Raw genomic sequence first — 17,016 nt, forward strand, 5'->3', positions numbered from 1 at the left:
TATTTAAACAACACTTTCTTTGATGTTTGGGGCCTCAAAGAATAAATACTACTATTTTCCAACTAGACAGACTCCCACTGGCTTCACACACCAATTATTTTGGCACTAGAGACAACAGTTAAAAAGCAAATGTTAAGTGGTTTGTATTTATTAATAGGTTAATTTAACAAGAACAGCCTTTTCAAACACTGCAAAGCGTATTTTCTACAATAAGATTTTCTATTTTTTCTTTTGCCTTTGTTTCCAGCTTACTAAGTACAGATTCTGCAAAACTATTTCATAAGCCAGTTCTGTGGAACCCCTTTCTGGCCATTTCCTGAAGCAAATTTCTTTCCTAATCATCCCCACCACACGAAGGCCAGGTTCTGCAAGTAAAAGGGTGGTGAGGCAATTCTGGACTCATTTAAGTGGCAAGCCCAGGAGGGTGGGTCTCAGAGAACACGTAGAGGGAAGTGGAGGCTCGCGCGGTGTGGAAATCCTGACCAGATGGAATTAACCACCTTCCCGGAAGCAAGACTGGAGAGCGCTGTGGAGCTTGCCACAGGTTCTGCTGGATAGGAAAGTGTGTCTCCTGAACCTGCTGTCTGCTTCTGTCCTGTCTTGGCCAGCAGAGCTGTTTTAACGCAGACATTTGCAGCCTGCCCAGAACTCTCCTGGAACCAGTAAGTCGCCAGTTAGGAAAAAGATCAGCACCGACCAAACAGAGATGTTGGAAACCTGCATTAATCCCCGGTGGAAGCAGAGGCTCTGAATGCTGAAGCCACAGCTGTGACATGGCCACACTCTGCACATGGCCCCAGGCACTCAGATTTCTGCACCCTCAGGGTGGCTCGCAGGCTCCAGAGCCGGGGTTCAGGCCCTGCTGACCACAGTCAACTGTCCCCTGCTGCCTCAGACCAGGGCCGAATTCCTGGTGTGCTTCCCTCCTGCACCCACTCAAAGGCTCTGTGGCCTTTGCAAGCACCTGCCTGGCAGGGCTATGGCAATGTGTGGAGTCAGATGACGGTGCCAAGTTGGGAGTGGACTTACAGTGAGACAGTGTAGATAAGGCCTGGGGCCCAGCTCCCCAGCAGCACCTGCTCCTGCACTGTGGCCACTGTGGCAACGTGGCTGCTTCTATTTCCTTGAGGCTCCATTGCCATCTTATCCCAGGCAGGGCCCCTTCACCCTCTGCACCTGCCACCATCTGTCCTCGCCCCTGACTCCCAAGCCTCCTTTCAGTCCTGCTCTTGGGAGGGAAAGAACCCCTGGCTTGTGGAGCCTGCCGGTCCTGAGGTGGCCACCTGCCAAGGCCCTGGCATCCCCCATCCTGGGGCTCCTGCCCCACCTCTGAGCTCTCCCTCTCACTCCCATCCCCTTGGCCTCTCCTGGCTGGGGCCTTGCTGTCTGTCACCTCTGAACAGAGCTGATGCTGACACCCCGGAACGGCAGGGACCTGGAACTGTTCCACTCACCTGCTTCAGCCAGCACCTTGAGGACAGACCTTCACCTGCACTTGGAGTGTTTAGTTGAAACGCAGTTTTGATAATAATGTAACTGTGTACAAATACTAGAGCAGGTGACTGTGGTGTGAAAGGGTGAATACTCGGGAAGTGTGTGATTTTTGTCCGAGAAGTTTAGTCAGCAAGCAGCTAATTCATGGCAACATAAAGAAAGTTGATATGGAAACTGCCTTTCCCCTACATCCCTAAGAAGACTGCCAAGAAGACCAGGACATGCTACTACGTATGTTCAAGAAATGATGAAGGGGAGCATTGAGGAGCTAAGATACATGGGTTTAATCTCAGATTCACTTCCGATGCACCGCCCGAGCATCTGGAGAGGAGAATCTGGACTCCTTCCTGCATCCACTTTGAGAGGCGTGGCCCTGGTACAAATTTGGGAAGCCTTTGAAGTGGCAAAAGTCAAGAAATTAGGTGGCAACACCTTAGAACCATCAAAAGGGAGGGTTGTCTTGGGAATGAAGGCTTGGTGTTAACAGATTTGGCTTGTTGGGTAACAAAGTATTTCTCCCTGGCTCTTGGAATTCAAGGTCCTGAGCTCTTCAATCCTGGGCAATTTCACATTTGCTCATTTCGCACAAGCAGGAGGCAGGGAGTTGTTGGGATTCGTGCCAGGCAGCCAAGCACATCCGGGGCCCTGGGTAAAAGGAGGTGGGGATAGCGCAGGCACCAAAGGTCTCCACATGGGGTTGCCAGCCGCCAGTGGACACCAGATGGGAAGGGAAACTGCATGCCCACCGTTTGCCTCTGCCTGTGGGGTGCTGCCCCCACAGTGCCTCTCAGGCGTCTGCAGCCTCACATCTTGTTTCTCACCCTCAACGTGGATCACAGCTGCTGCAAGTCTCCGTAAGCACCACAAGGCCAGCGGCCTCCCCTCGGGCTCATAGGATGCCTGAACCACCAGCCTCATCCTGAGCCTCCCTCCATGGACGTGAGCCCCATTAGCTTTTCTCCCATTTAGAGGCAATGGAAGGCCAAACCCCCTTAGAGAAAGAACAAGAAACTGGGGTGAGCCGCCTCATGTGTTGAGATGTAGAAAAGTGAGATTTATTTGCAGAGTAAAGAACCGGCTCCACTGTCCTGAGGGTGCCTCTGGTCTCTCGCAGTTGGATCCCCTCATGTTTCCCAAACCCATGTCCGGATCTCCCCTTCCTCACCCTATCTCTTCACTCCTCGAAAACCAGCTCCCCTCGCTTTGCCCAGATCACGCAGCAATGCCATGTCAGGTAAATCCTTCCTCTTTACAGTAGACTCTGAAATTGGCCCTATGTTCCCCACTCCCCTCTTCATCAATGAAAAGGGGCAGCTTGTGGTTTCCAGCACCAGGTGCCTCCTGTCTGTGGCCCCTCCAGGACATGGGCTGTAAAGTTTCTCCTCCTCCAGACACCTTCGTGCACCGGCCTGCACCGACCGTCCCGACCTCAGCCCACCTCTTCTCCATCCTGAGCCACAGCACATGTCCCCCAGGAATCTGTGGCTCTGACCACCGCTGACAATTCCCTCCCCCGTCAGTCCCCTGGGACCCCCGAGACAGTTCAGCCTGAGCCCCTGGCCTTCCGGGCCTCCCCAGCTGTGTTTCTGGTCATTCCTTTCCTTGAGTCCCTCCACCCTGGATGCCCAGGGCACCACCCTGGCCTCCCCTGCATGCTGGCTTGCTTCTTCTCAACCATTGCCATTGGCTTGGTTTCTGTTGTGTTTGGTTTTTAGGGGTCAGGCTGCCGAGTGCTGTTCTTCTCCCGGGCTCTATCCTCCTCTCTCTCCTTGGGTTGCAGCATCCAGGTCTGATCCAACAACTCCACAGCACACAATGTGGCCCAGGCCATGCATGGAGGAAGACAGCAGAGCAGCTGCGAGGCTCCCAAAGGGAGCCAGGGCCCAGGCTCCGCACACCCTGCCCACAGTCCCCTGCATCCACTGCCCCTCCTGCACCCAGCACTGGGCAGCGTGGGCTGTGTCAGTGGTGTCCGTCCTCCCCTCTCAATATGTTGTGAGCTCCATTAGGCCAGGACCGGTCCTTGGAAGCTGTGGGACCCTCAGCCTCCCTAGCAGAATGTCTCGCACATAGCGGTGGCTCCATAAAATATATACTTCCTATTATGTCCATTTATTTTATAAATTTCATGCAGGCCAGAGAAATTGGAATTATCAATTGCTTTAAACAATAAAAGGATAAAAGCAAGACCTGGAAATACACACCCAGCAGCACTGGAATACACCAACTAAGGCAGAGAGATCCCCTGAGACTCCGCGACTGCTGGACCATTTAAGGCAACATCATATCTCAAGAGGAGAGGGAGAGAATCCGCCGGTCTCGGCAGGGGGAGGGTTTAAGTGGATTTAGTCATGGTCTGGACTTGCCCAATCTTCTGTGCTATGCTGTGGGAAGGGGCAAGGTCCTAAACTACGCTCACAGGACTTAAATAAAACAAACAACACGCACAGGTGGGTGGGAAGGCAGTCAGGTGACTCAATTCTGTGCCCACCACCCATGGCCCCTGATGGGCCATGCCTTCTGCTTAGACAGCAGCCTCCTGGACCCCACAGATGGGGGCAATGGCATAAACTCAGACCTGCAGCTGAGGCCTGACTCACCGCAATGGCCCTGTCCTCCATCACCAGTGACAGACCTGTCACTTTCTCACTGATCCTTCATTTTCCTATGCAATGGGGCTAATATTGCCTCTTTCTAAGGTTGCTATGAGGATTAATTTTTGAGATAATAGACATTGAGATAACAAACCTGCCAAGTGCTACATCGATGTGATTATCCTGAGATTGAAAGGAAAAATCAACGCAGCACTAGATGGTGGCATGGCCGTCAGTGGGAGAGAGAGTGTGGATGTTCCGGACGTCCCCGGATCTCTACCAAACAGAAGATGCAGCGAAAGGACGGCCAGTGTTCCTGGTGTCTCCTTTTCCCCTCAGGGCAATGAATTACGGGTTTTCTGTGCCTTAGTTTTCTTCCTTTCAAATGGAGTTAATAATACTGTCTGTCTCGGGGGTATTCACAGACGTGAACAATTAATGATTGCAAAGTGCTTTGAAAATAAATGAGCTTACTCATAATGGTGGTGTTTGGTATTTATCATAATAAGCCTGTGCTGCTGGCTTCACGAACAGTATTCATTGGTACAGAGTTTAGTTTTATGACTGGCTTTTTCAAACTTAACATAAAATACTCTTATTTTAAAGTAATCAAATGACCTTTCTGCATTCATCCAGGGTCTTATTTGGAAGAACTTAAGATTTGATCATAGATCTATTTTAAACAGTGCCAAGTTAACTGACATTGATGCCATCGTATCTGGGGTCCCTAGGAAATCCAGAAGGGGACAATGAATGGTAGGAAGACTCAGACTCGGGTCTGCCTGTAACACTCGGAGCCTGCAAGGCAACACAGTTAATTGAGTTTTATTAAAATGACTTGGTGTGGCTGTAAACCAAACCACACCCCTCTAGCCTACACGAAGAGCTTCCCGTAAAAGCGGTGGGAAGGCCTCTCCTGTCTCCTCTGCGGGCGGCAGGCAGACATGGATGACACCGAGGTGTGAATTCAGCCTGCACCTCTTACAAATGAGCTGTTGAAGGCGATGGCCACAGCAAGTCGCACCAAGTGCTCTTTAGGCTCAGCAAACTATCCCAAGAACAGAAAACCAAACACCGCATGTTCTCACTCATAGGTGGGAATTGAACCCTGAGATCACTTGGACACAGGAAGGGGAACATCACACACGGGGGCCTGTTGTGGGGTGGGGGGATGGGAGAGGGAGAGCATTAGGAGACACACCTACTGTAAATGACAAGTCAACGAGTGCCGCACACCAACATGGCACATGTGTACGTATGTAACAAACCTGCACGTTGTGCACATGTACCCTAGAACTTAAAAAAATTAATTAATTAATTTTAAAAAATGAGTGTTTCTTTAAACAAAGAACCTTCCCGGCATTGCCTCCCGAGGTATGATTAATGAGGCCCGGCACCTCCTTCCTCACTCAGCGATCACTTCTCTGTAGCGCGTTCCCAGACGCAGGTTCCCTCACGGAGGCGGGAAGATTTCAGGCGATGTCTGTTCTTGTCTTTTGTCAACACAGAAAAGGATGGAGACCCCACTGGTCAGGCGAGCCCCGCGGTCCCTGTTCCTCACTTCACCGCCTGGGGAAGCCTGGTCCCCATCGCTTCGCCAAGGAACAAGGAAAGAACACGTCTTACCTGGATGGCGGGTCCCCCTCACGGTGGCCTTGGATCCGGCTTCAGCGGGAGAGGCAGCGCCTCGCTCACGGCTCCCCCGGTCGCTTCCTTACCCGGGAGCGCCACCCCGTGCCCCGCCAGAGGAAGTGCAAGCGCCCGCGCAGCACGGGCCGAAAGCCATACTGCGGAGCCGCAGCGCAGCTCCAAGAAATCCCAAGTCCATTCACCAGAGGAGCTTCTCCACCAAATCATTGAAAACTGAAACGAGAAATGAGTCTCCACGGGTATCCGCTTGAGTAGGCCGTACGGAAAATGCAACCTGGTCAGCTGCATTTATGCTGCCAGCCCTCCTCTAGGCAAGCACCGGCCTCCAGAAGGGCAAAGGGCAGGTAGCAGTTCAGAGGCAGGCGGCCACAGTGTGGAGTCACAGTTCAGAGGCCTTCTCAGCTGAACCTGAAGTTAGTCTAAGCTCGGGCCCCAGAGTGAGGGCACGGGGTGAGGCATCCGATTCCCCATCAGCTCCTTTACCTAAAGCTGTGCAGAGAATCCGAGGCTATGAGTGGGGGTGGGGGAAAGATGTATAGGGGATGCTTTGGTTTCACTCCTGAGATACGAGAACGTCCTCTGAACACACATGCAGATAACTGGACTTCTAGACAGATGAAATTCAAATCGTTTCTCTCCTCCCAGCATAAAGGAACCATCTGGTAAGAGCTGGTGTTCATCGATGCTACGTGTCCATAATGGGGCTGAGCACCCGCCTCACTGTATCCTAACATCTGTCTAATGAGGCAGGGAACGTCACTGTCACACTCTGCAAACAAGGAAGCCAAGCTGTCAGCAGGTCCATATCTTGCCACAAAACCAGTAACCTGTGGTGCTGAGATCGCACACCAGTTGTGCACTGCCACCTCCGGGGCCCCTTTCTCTGGGGTTTGCCTGCCTCCTGATGGCTGCCATGCCTCTGTCCCCTCACAGGCGCTGGCTCTTCCAGTGGTCAGTACTTTTTGGCTGCAAGCAGCAGAGATTCCTTCGAAGGCTTGTTGAAAGCACTCACATCAACGGGGCCTCAGAAAGGGAGCTGAGGCCGTGCACGGCTCTGCAGTTTCTCCTCACGCTTTGCATCCCTGGTCTGACTCTCCCTCAACATGTCCCGCTATCTCCACAAGGCGGCCAGCCCAGCCCTGTCCTCCTCACCTTTCAGCCCCAGCTGAGCAGCCCTCCCCGCATCATCTCCAGCTGCTGCCCAGGCTGCACGGAGTAGGTGTCCAGCGCCCATCCAGCCACTGTCTAGAGGGCAGAGTGACCAGCTGGGACCGTGACACCTGGCCCCGCCCACACGCCCTGCAGTAATGCACTGAGGAGTGCATGGCAGCACATATGTGCCTCATGTGTCCTGCTGTGATGCACCGAGTGGCACACAGCATTATTGTGTCAATCATGTGTCTTGATGTGATGCACTGGTTCAGACAATATCATGGAGGCACTGTTTCTTTAAAACTGTCAAATTTGAGGAAACAATCTAACAAAAGCCACTTGATGAACATTCTGTAAAGGTGACATAAATACTTCAAAAATGTCTCTGACATAGAAAGAAAAAAAACAAAAAGGGAACTAGTCCAGATTTTAAAAATAAAAGATATAGTAACTAAAAGCAGTTGTGGTGCTTGGATAAAAACAAACAACAGAAGGTATAAACGACATTATTAGACACACTGGGAAAAACTTTATATGGACCATGTATTCGATAACGGTGCTGTGTTATTGTTAAATTTCCTTCGTGTGGTAACTGAAGGGGAATGATTTTATTCTCAACAGATAATGCTCAAGTTTTTGGGGGCAAAATATCACAATGACTAACTTTCAAAATGGTTCAGTCAAAAGAATGACATATGTACAATTAAAAGGGGAAAATAAGTGTGGCAAAATGCCAATGACAGTTGAATTGTCATGTGGGAACCCACTGGACTATTCTGGAAACATTTCTGTAGCTTTAAAATTATTTAAAACAAATGTTGTGGGGGAAAGAGCACGCATTTAAGGTAGTAAAAATATTCAGGACACACAAAGAGGGGATGCAAACAGGTAAAATGACAGGGTTTCTCACCTCAGAGAGCTTCCTGAAGCTGTGCACATGCCTGTCAGGAAGGTGGTGGAATGAGCAGAGCTTCATGGGGCAGGTCATGTCTCTCCTGAGTGGAGCAGAGGACGGGGTGTCTGCAAACAGTGAATTTTCAGCCATTTGTTTAGTCCACATTACAGTGAATCCAAGTAAGAGTTTGGAAAGCCAGTCACACCAGACTATCTTCACTTTGTTTAATGATAGACATAGGTAGGGACGGGGAACAGATGTCCCAAATGTATTCTCAGCCACATGCTTGGAGACCCAGAGGAGCGAGCATGGGAGACAGCAGCAAGGACCCGGAACAGGCCGGCTACTCCATCATTTAATTTAAAAGGGCAGGTGGCTCCTGTTCACTCAGGAAAAAGTCAGGGGCAGGGCAGGTGCCAAATTTACTAAGGTGATGCATTCTTCTAATCTTGTTCAGAACACGTCTTCACATCTCATCAAAACAGCTTATGAAAGCAGAATATTCATCCTGTAGCTAAATTCCATGTCCGTGCACTCAGGACCAGGCACAACTACCTTTACTCTCCAATATGGCCTGTCGGATGAACACTTGTGAATTTGGACCAATATTTACTGTTGCTCTTTGAAAAGAAGCATTTTCATCATTGCTTTTGATGGAAAACAAATTTAGCCAATCTTCCATTTTTTCCTTGCCTCCAGTAATTCTGGTCTGCTCAAGGTATTCAGCCAGCCAGCAGAGATAGAAAATAAAGGCCAGGCACAGTGGCTCATACATGTAATCCCAGCACTTTGGGAAGCTAAGGTGGGTAGATCACTTGAGGTAGAAGTTCAAGACCGGTCTGACCAACATGGTGAAACGCCATCTCTACTAAAAATACAAAATTAGCTGGGTGTGATGGCACACGCCTGTAATCCCAGCTACTCGGGAGACTGAGGCACGAAAATCGCTTGAACCCGGGAGGCAGAGGTTGCAGTGAGCCAAGATCGCACCACTGCACTCTAACCTGGGCAACAAAAGCTAAACTCTGTCTCAAAAAAAAAAAAAAAAAAAGAAAAAAAAAAAGAAAGAAAGAGAGAGAAAGGAAGAAAAGAAAAAGCACGGGAGTCCACGAGTTGGAGATTGGAGTGGGGTATGATTGTGTCACTGCACACCAGCCTAGGTGATGAAGGGGAGGGGAGGGGGAAAGAAAGGAAAAAAGAGAGAGAGAGAAAGAGGAAGAGGAAGAAAGGAAGGAAGGAAGGAGAGGAAGAAAGAGAGGAAGGAAGGGGAAGAAAGAAGAAAAAAGGGCAAAAAGAAAAGAACAAGCATGCAGGAGAATTTGAAGCAGCTTTGCCATTGAGTTCTTGGGTTCCCCGAGTCACGCTACACCATGGACCATCAGCCAGCAGAAATCCATTCTTGTTACACCTGTGACCCCTGCTAGCATTAGATGGTCAATGTGGCAGGATCCCTCAGGAAGGTGAGAACAGAGGACATTTGCCTCTTAAGGGTTAAACTCTAAGTTACTTCAATTGTGAGCAGAGACATGTAACACTGTTTAAGAAAAAACAACAAATTGCAGCCATATATGATGTGACTGTAACCTGAATGGACATATACTGCAGCTGACTAAGGAAGTGTCCATCAGAAGCACGATGGGTAACTGGGGAAAGAATACCAAGGGAAGGTGAGGTAGCCCAGCAGCATGGCTGCCCATGCACCTGCAGGAAACAGAGCTGCTGCTCAAGACAGCAGAGCCTTCCAGGGACACAAGACCCTGGCCCAGGAGCCTGAGCATCTGCTACTTCAGATGTGGTCTCTTTATTGGAACAAATCAATATAGTCCCAGAACTCCTGGTCTGCAGCCACTGATCTGGCAGGTGATTTTTCTCTGTACCTACTGAAATGGGTTGAGGTTTTATCTCCTGCAATCTCATGTCCAGAAACTGTCTTGTTCTCATCTGGCAGGGACAGCAGCAGCCTTGGTGGGAGTGCATCAGGGCTGTGCTACCTCTCCAGTTCCTCCATGCAACCTAGAGCTCAGGGCTGCCGGCTGTCTTGCCATTCCACAGGATGCCACCATGGCCCATCACATTAGTGATGTGGACTGGAAACAAGACACCCCACTGTTTTGGTGAAATTATGACCACCTGGGCTGGGATGTAACTCTCGTAAGAATGCACAGGGCTGCTGCTTTGAAGTTTCCGGGGCCCGTGATCTAGGAAGGTATGGATGCACTCTGTGAGGGGGAGGACAGGGTGCTGTGCCCATGTCCACCGGCACTAGAGACGGGCAGGCACTCTGAGTCTCTCTGGAACTCTGCAAGCAACATCCACCAGGCCACACACACTACACTGCTCACTTTCCAATTAACCTACAAACTGCCAGTTCCACATGAGCCTAGAAAGAGCAAAGCCTCCAGAGCAGGTAGATGTAAAAGCTGGTCTCCCCGTCGGGCCACGGTGGCAATTAGATCCCATGATGCATGGCAGTCACAGACAAGCCCAGAGCACAGACCCCTAGGGTTCTGGGACAAAACCACACCCTCCTCTGCAGATAATTGCTCTTCTGAGAACCAGCTCTCAGCTTGTCCTCTAGGCTCTGATGGACACTGAACATCTATACTTCACCATGGCACAGCTAGTGACAGCTGGTTGGAACTTGGGTGGACCACCAAAGACTGTGTTTTCTGACCTGTCACGTCACCAAGTGAGTCAACTGCGGGAGCATGTCATCATTACATTCAGGCAAGATGTATATATTTAATAGGTATACAGGTGTGCACAGACACACAAGCATGCATGCACATGCACGCACACACACACAGGTTAGGCTTTGGCATGTTCTGGAGCACAAGATACACAAGCAAGTGGTTCCGATGCTCTTCGAGCCCACAGCTGCATGGACAGCACCCCTCACCACGCACCTGTTGGCCCCACGGGGACTTCCCTAGGACCACTCACCCGAATTAAAAGTTGGATTTGATTTCTGCAAAAGATGCTGACAGCTGACACCACTTGAAGGTGAAAGTTGGCAACGTTCTAACCCATTTGAGTGGCCCTAAAGAACAGCGGGGAAGGGGGCCCATGCTCTCAGTAGGCAGGTGGCACAATGGCTGCCTCATGCATGTTAGCCTTTTTCTCCAGCCACCCAGCCTTGCTCAATGTTCTCATCAACAAAGTGGCCGTGGAGGCAGTGAAGGATGTTGTCAATGGCTTCAACCACATGGGTGTCCTCACTGCAAGGCTAGTCTGGCTAAGGTCCACTGCTAAATGTATAAATCTGCTAATGGGAGAGACCAACACAATTCCTAGTATGAAAAACTCAACTGGAAAGAAGAGCCAGCCCCCAAGTCCATTGGACAAGTGTTCTGGGAGGGACAGAGACACCTCTTGGCCACTGCACCTGGCTCACAGAAGCCTCATCTGCTGCACCGGTTGCTTCCAGTACTGCTTCCAGGAGACCCGTCTGACAGCACAGCTCAGCAGTGAGGCCTGTGACAGTTGTGATCCCGGCGCACACCCCACTACCTCGGGGAGCCTCCCAAGCACCAGGCAGTGCTGGCTGTGACAAGGCCCCCCTTGAGGGCTGCTGGGTTGCCCAAGACGTGCCCTGCACTCCGAGCCATCAGTCAACAAGTGGTATGGGTTCTCCTATGGCTGGAAAACACAGGTGGAGACACACGTGGAATGGGAATGGCTCCTCATTACGCCCCTGCACCACTAGCAAGGTTTTGGATTCTCCATTCACAATTCTGGACTCTGCTGGTTTGGGTGTCTTCATTCCTCGGATGCTTCCACAGACGGACACGAGGTGCCCACTGCCCTGCAGGCGGAGGCTGCCACCCAGCCGCACTGGATGCCTTGTGCCAATGAGCCAGAAGAGTTTACTGCTATGGCGAGGGGACTGTTCTCAATTGTCTTGGGGAAATACAGCTCCCACCACAGATTGGGGGGCTGGGAGGAAGGTCTGGAATTTAGGGGATTCTCTAGGGAACCTCTTAGTATTCCTAAGTCCAGCGATAAGTCAATGGAACCTACAGCTACCCAAAACGAGAAAGATTTCTAATGGGAAAGACCTTTCAGGAATGAGGTCTGGGTTAACTCCGCAGGTGAAAAACCACAGCCCAGAGAAGCAAAGGAAAGGAACATGGAACAGTGGCAGAAAGGAATTTTCAAACACAAACTTCTGCCAGATCATCAGATTGCAAAAACAGGGCACGCAGCAGCTTTGTGTGGTCTCCTCACTGCTTTGGTTAGATACACCGGTATCTACGAGCTAACTCTACTAGTCAGTTCTTTCTTTCCCTCTTCCCTTCCCAGCACCACCATTAGCAGGATGGTCAACCCTATAGTCACCCTACATGCAAGTGCATGAGAGAAAGATGTGACGGTGCTATAAAAGAACAGTCCCGGAGTGGGGATACTGACACATGGGATTTGTGCTTTGTGTCTCCACTTTTGGGAAGAGGAGGAACCATTTTCAGTTGCACAAGAGAGAGTTGTATCACATTAGCCAGAAGCATCACGCTTCCCCAGAGGTGTTGTTTAAAAGGGCAGGAGCTGAGCTGCCAGAGGACAGACAGCATGTGTCCAGCTCTGCTGCCACCCACAGCCCCCAGGTCTCCTCAGCTGAAGCAGGCCTCAGAATGCCAGTCCTCTGATGGCTGCCAGCTGCCCCCTGTCAAGGTTTGGAAGGTGGAAAAAGAGAAGCAGTGATTCACGGAGGGTGGGGCAGGGTGGCCCATGCCCAAGCAGACATGAGGTCAGGGTGGCCGCCCAGAGGCTTCCGGAGAGCCCCAGCTTTGCAGCTGCCAAGTCAGACAGTGGGGGCTCTCAGGCACCCTCGAGAGCTGCAGCGGCTACAGGAACCCTCGAGTCAGAGACTTGGGTTCGTCAAGCAGGGCCTGTGAATAGCAGCTTCCCTAATCTCCTTTCCCCCAGCTCTCCCAGACCCTGGGATGTGAAACCCCCACGTCTAAAAACAGGGAAGGGCTTCTGCTAGTTTTGCCAAACGCTGGCCAGGAGGCCTGCTGTCCAGCACCCATGCCTGCCCACCTCCCCTTTCAGGAGCTGGTCTCCAGCACTGACCTGGGAAGCTTAAATTTATTGGTCCTCTCCTCAGTCCCAGGGCCTCACCCTCCCTGCCCTGATGGCTGGTCCGGGAGTCAAAGTCTCCCGAGGCCCGGCCGGTGAATGCAGGGGAAGGTCCCAGCCACAGCAATCATTCTCAAGAGTAGGCAGGTGGCCAGTAACAATGGAACTACACATTTCTGAGTAACAGTTGGGTGAAAGCAGCTCTCCCTTCTTCCTCTGGACAGTGTGTTATGGAGAGATGGAACCAAAAACTACAGCAGCATTTGGTTACCACAAAGGAAGCCAGACTGAGACTCACATTGACCACTCGGAAAGGGTAAATCAGAACACTGCAGAGAAACAGAACCTGGACCCTGGTCAAGCAGACCCTCAACTCCACCCTACCTTTGGGTTTTCAATTTGCACGCTGTTAAAATGTGTTAAAAGTAAAGGCATCCTGACTTATAGGTTTTCGTGAGTACTTTACTTGTGGATTTCTTGGCTAAATGTATTAACATTTGTTTCTTCTCACTAAAAGTCCAAATTTTCAACAAAGCTGTATGTGTAAGATTGATAGTTTCATTCCACTTGTTCTTCTCATAACTGGTGTAAGCCACCAGGTTCTCAGTGTACTGCAAGATCGACTTTACAAACCTGTAAAAAAAAAATTAATTTCTTTATCCATTCCATTATAAAATGAAACAATGAATTAAATGTCTTCTCTTCATTCTTGGAATTATTCCTAAACTGAACTTAATTTATGTCTGAGGATTCAAGAAAAATAATTCCATATAAAACAAAAATAAGAGAATACAAATTAGAGGAAAGAGAAAAATACTGAAATGTAAATGCTACTGGACACTTGGACAGGCTCCAACACAAGCACCTTTTCAGACATTCTTCTCCAGCCCAGACATGACGGCCGTCATTCCAGGAAGGAACTTAAGGGTCATCTGCACCAAACTGACACATAACACATAATAAACACACAACACAAAATAAACACACAACACACAGTCATCCATTGGATACCAAAATCCAAGCATACTCAAGTCCAGTGTGAAAAATCAGCCCCCTGAACACGCGGGTTTCACCATGAGATTTTTGTGTTTTGCTTTTTTTCCCACATTGATGTTTGCAAACAAGACTACTGCAATTTCAATCTGTGTTTGCATGGGACGCAGAGCCTGCTGATACAGAGGACCAACTGTATTTACTGAGAAAGCTCCCTGGACAAGTGGACCTGTGCAGTGCAAACCTGCATTGTTCAGGGGTCGGCTGCAATGACAAGCAGACCTTTTAACCTGTGTTGTTCAGGGGTCGGCTGCAATGACAAGCAGGCCTTTTAGCCCCGTCAGGAGCCTCTTGGGCAGCGTGCCCTCCCCCTCCTCACACATCCAGCTTCCATCCCCCATGATGGAGGGGCCGACTCAGAGGAGACACGTGCCACTGAGACAGCTGTTGCTGTTCAAGAGATTTTACTTAAGATATTTGTCAAAATGTTAACAGCGGGGTCACTCTGACTGATGACAATAAATGTCATCTTTACTTTTTCCAGGATTGCCAGGTAGTTTTAATCAACATTTTATCTTGAAAATATTCAAACTTAAAGAGAAGCTAAAAGGATAATATAATGAAAAGCCACAGAACACTCTGTCTAAAGGAGGGTTCTCTACTGGGTGATTTTGTCCCCCAGGGGACATCTGGCAATGTCTAAGGCACTTTCGACTGTCATACGGAGGGTAGGGGTGCCATTGGTATTTTGTGGGTGGAGGCAGGGCTGCTACTGAGCATCCTACAATGAGCAGGGCAGTCCTGCACCAGCCCCACAATGCCAGCAGTGCCAAGCATGGGGCACACTGAGCTGGAGTCCTCAGCTGCTAACAGTCTGCACGTTTGCTCCCCTCACTCTCAACAGGAATCTATGCTTCTTTCCACAAGACACCCCAGTTGTATTTTCACATTCATTTAAACTGTGTACTGAGGTGCCTGGCACCTGCAAAGCATTGGCTTAAAACCAACAAGATATCCAGAACTTCCTGGCAGCCAAGGGAGGCTGGAGCTGGAGCTGCACTCAAGCCCAGATGACAGCTTGTGTCACCGCTGCCCGGAAGCCTCCTTGGTTTGGAATCTCTAGATGTCAAGTGGGTCACACAAGTGTCACACTACTTCAGACTCCCAGATCGGGATGGTCTTAAAAGCGAACTTCCCGAATTTGAAACTATTAGTTACATACGTGAATTTGGTTTTTGGCTGGGCACAGTGGCTTTTACACCTCTAATCCCAGCACTTTGGGAGGCCAAGGTGATCACTGAAGGGCAACACAGTGAGACCTCATCTCTAAAAAATCATTTAAAAATTAGCCAGGTATGGTGGCATGGCTGTGGTCCCAGCTACTCAGGAGGCTGAGGTGGGGGAATCACCTGAGCCTGGGAGGTCGATGCTGCAGTGAGCCGTGATTATGCCACTGCACTCCAGCCTGGGCAACAGAACAAGACTGTATCTCCAAAAAACAAACAAACAAACAAACAAAACGTGGTTTTGAGACATTTGGATGTGGGAGTTCTTCTTGCAGGCCAGATGTCAGACCCTTGCCTGAGACGGCTGGTGGGGCCACCAAGGAGATGGTGGCCCTCACGCTGCCCCAATCTCACTCCTACAGGCTCAGCCCCAGTCTGGCCCACGATGCAATGCGACTACAGAGAAGTGGAACATACTCACTTTAGGTACTGCTGATACTCATGCGCATTCTTCCCACAAACAGCATGAACATTGACCAACTCCAGCGTAATGAGTAACAGGATCAGGCTGAGCACAGGGGACAGTAGTCTGATACTAAAATCAGATGAAAGTAAATTCAAACGTGAGGAACGCTGGTACTTTCCACCTTCATCAGGAAAAAGATGTTTCACCTAATCAACATCCTTAAGTTCCAACTTCTCAAAAAATAATTTTCCTGATCCTCAGAGCCCAATGCCTGCTTCCAGCCCCCAGGCCCGTGGCTGGCGGGAATGCCCAGTGTAGCCCTTGCTCCCGGCCCATCCTGCACATCCGCATTCCTTGCTCTCAGTCATCATCTGAGATTCTCAGACATCTGATGGTCTATGTCAGGGCTGCCAGGGGCTCTGTACGCTCACGGGGCAACAGGCAGGCCCAGTCTGCACCCAGCAGCCCCCCTGCTCCCTGCCCTCTGGCATCTAGGGAGGAACTCTCACCAGAGGAAAACAAATGGCCTCAATACGAAAGCGGGCTCAATGCCACCAGATTAAAGAAATCCCAACTAAAGTAAGATCTTATTTTTCCCATGAAACTAGTCAAGACATTTAAAAATATTCTGGTTTCGGAGAGTGGTAATAAGAGAATGAGCTTGTCTTATAAACTGCTGGTAAGAGTGTAAATTGAGTAGCACCTTTCTGGAGGGGAATCCAGCGATATCTATTTAAAGCTTTAAAAACACAGATAGCACTCAACCCAAAAGTTCTAGAAATGTATCCAAAATGGTCATTTCTTAAGGATGTAGCACATTCTAAAATATACACTGTAAGTGAAGAAACCGTAATGCTGTTAATCTGCTATTAAGTTAATCTGCTGTTATATTTTAAATCCAAAACAAGTTAATCTGCTGCTATACTTTAAATCCAGATATTCATTAAGGTAGATAGAACCCACATTTCCATATGCCCAAATTACAAACACTATTTAAAATAGTATGTACTATAACTTTCTATGAAAATCAGCATGGGGAGTCCTCACAGTCCTCAGATAACATAATTTCATTCAACACTGTTTCGTCACAACATCAGTGAGAAAAGAAATCGATATCCCGCGAGGGCCACGGTCTGTGTGGAGAAGCACGTTCTGCACGGGTTTTCTCCCGTCCCCCAGTTTCCTCCCACATCCCAGAGCCGTGCACATTAGGTGAACTGGCGCATCTCCATGGTCCCAGAGTGAGCGTGGACGTGTGACTGGCCCTGCGACAGATCTGCGTCCTGTCCAGGGTGCGGAGCTGCCGGGATAGGCTCCAGCCACCCACAACTCTGAACTGGAATAAGCAGGTTGGAAAATGAATGAATGAATGAATACAAATTATAAGAACTTGTAAAGTCTACCATCATCATACAAGTGCTCGACAGTGCGTGCCAAGTACAAAAGTGCTCAGTGACCCACACGTTTGTT

At 49.7% G+C, this 17,016-nt stretch overlaps 1 protein-coding gene and 1 pseudogene across 7 annotated transcripts in view; one reads left to right on the forward strand and one right to left on the reverse strand.

Annotated features, from left to right (window-relative positions):
* The first annotated feature begins 5,464 nt into the window (after positions 1-5,464).
* Positions 5,465-6,086, forward strand: LOC115897041 (annotated as a pseudogene).
* Positions 6,087-13,230: 7,144 nt separating this feature from the next.
* The window catches only part of ERMARD (ER membrane associated RNA degradation), a 32,922-nt gene continuing 29,136 nt past the window's right edge, over positions 13,231-17,016 (reverse strand). For 3 of the 7 annotated variants that reach the window (XM_010388351.2, XM_010388353.2, XM_030928946.1), the window contains exons 17-18: positions 15,562-15,675; positions 13,231-13,494 (exon numbers count right to left, since the gene is read on the reverse strand). In XM_010388351.2, the coding sequence (XP_010386653.2) occupies positions 13,281-13,494; positions 15,562-15,675 (328 nt within the window). In that variant the 3' untranslated portion in view covers positions 13,231-13,280. The remainder of the gene's footprint in view (positions 13,495-15,561; positions 15,676-17,016) is intronic. The other 4 variants (XM_030928950.1, XM_030928947.1, XM_030928948.1 and 1 more) reach the window with 2 other exon arrangements.

Source organism: Rhinopithecus roxellana, chromosome 4 (genome assembly GCF_007565055.1).
Source record: "Rhinopithecus roxellana isolate Shanxi Qingling chromosome 4, ASM756505v1, whole genome shotgun sequence".
Taxonomy (NCBI): domain Eukaryota; kingdom Metazoa; phylum Chordata; class Mammalia; order Primates; family Cercopithecidae; genus Rhinopithecus; species Rhinopithecus roxellana.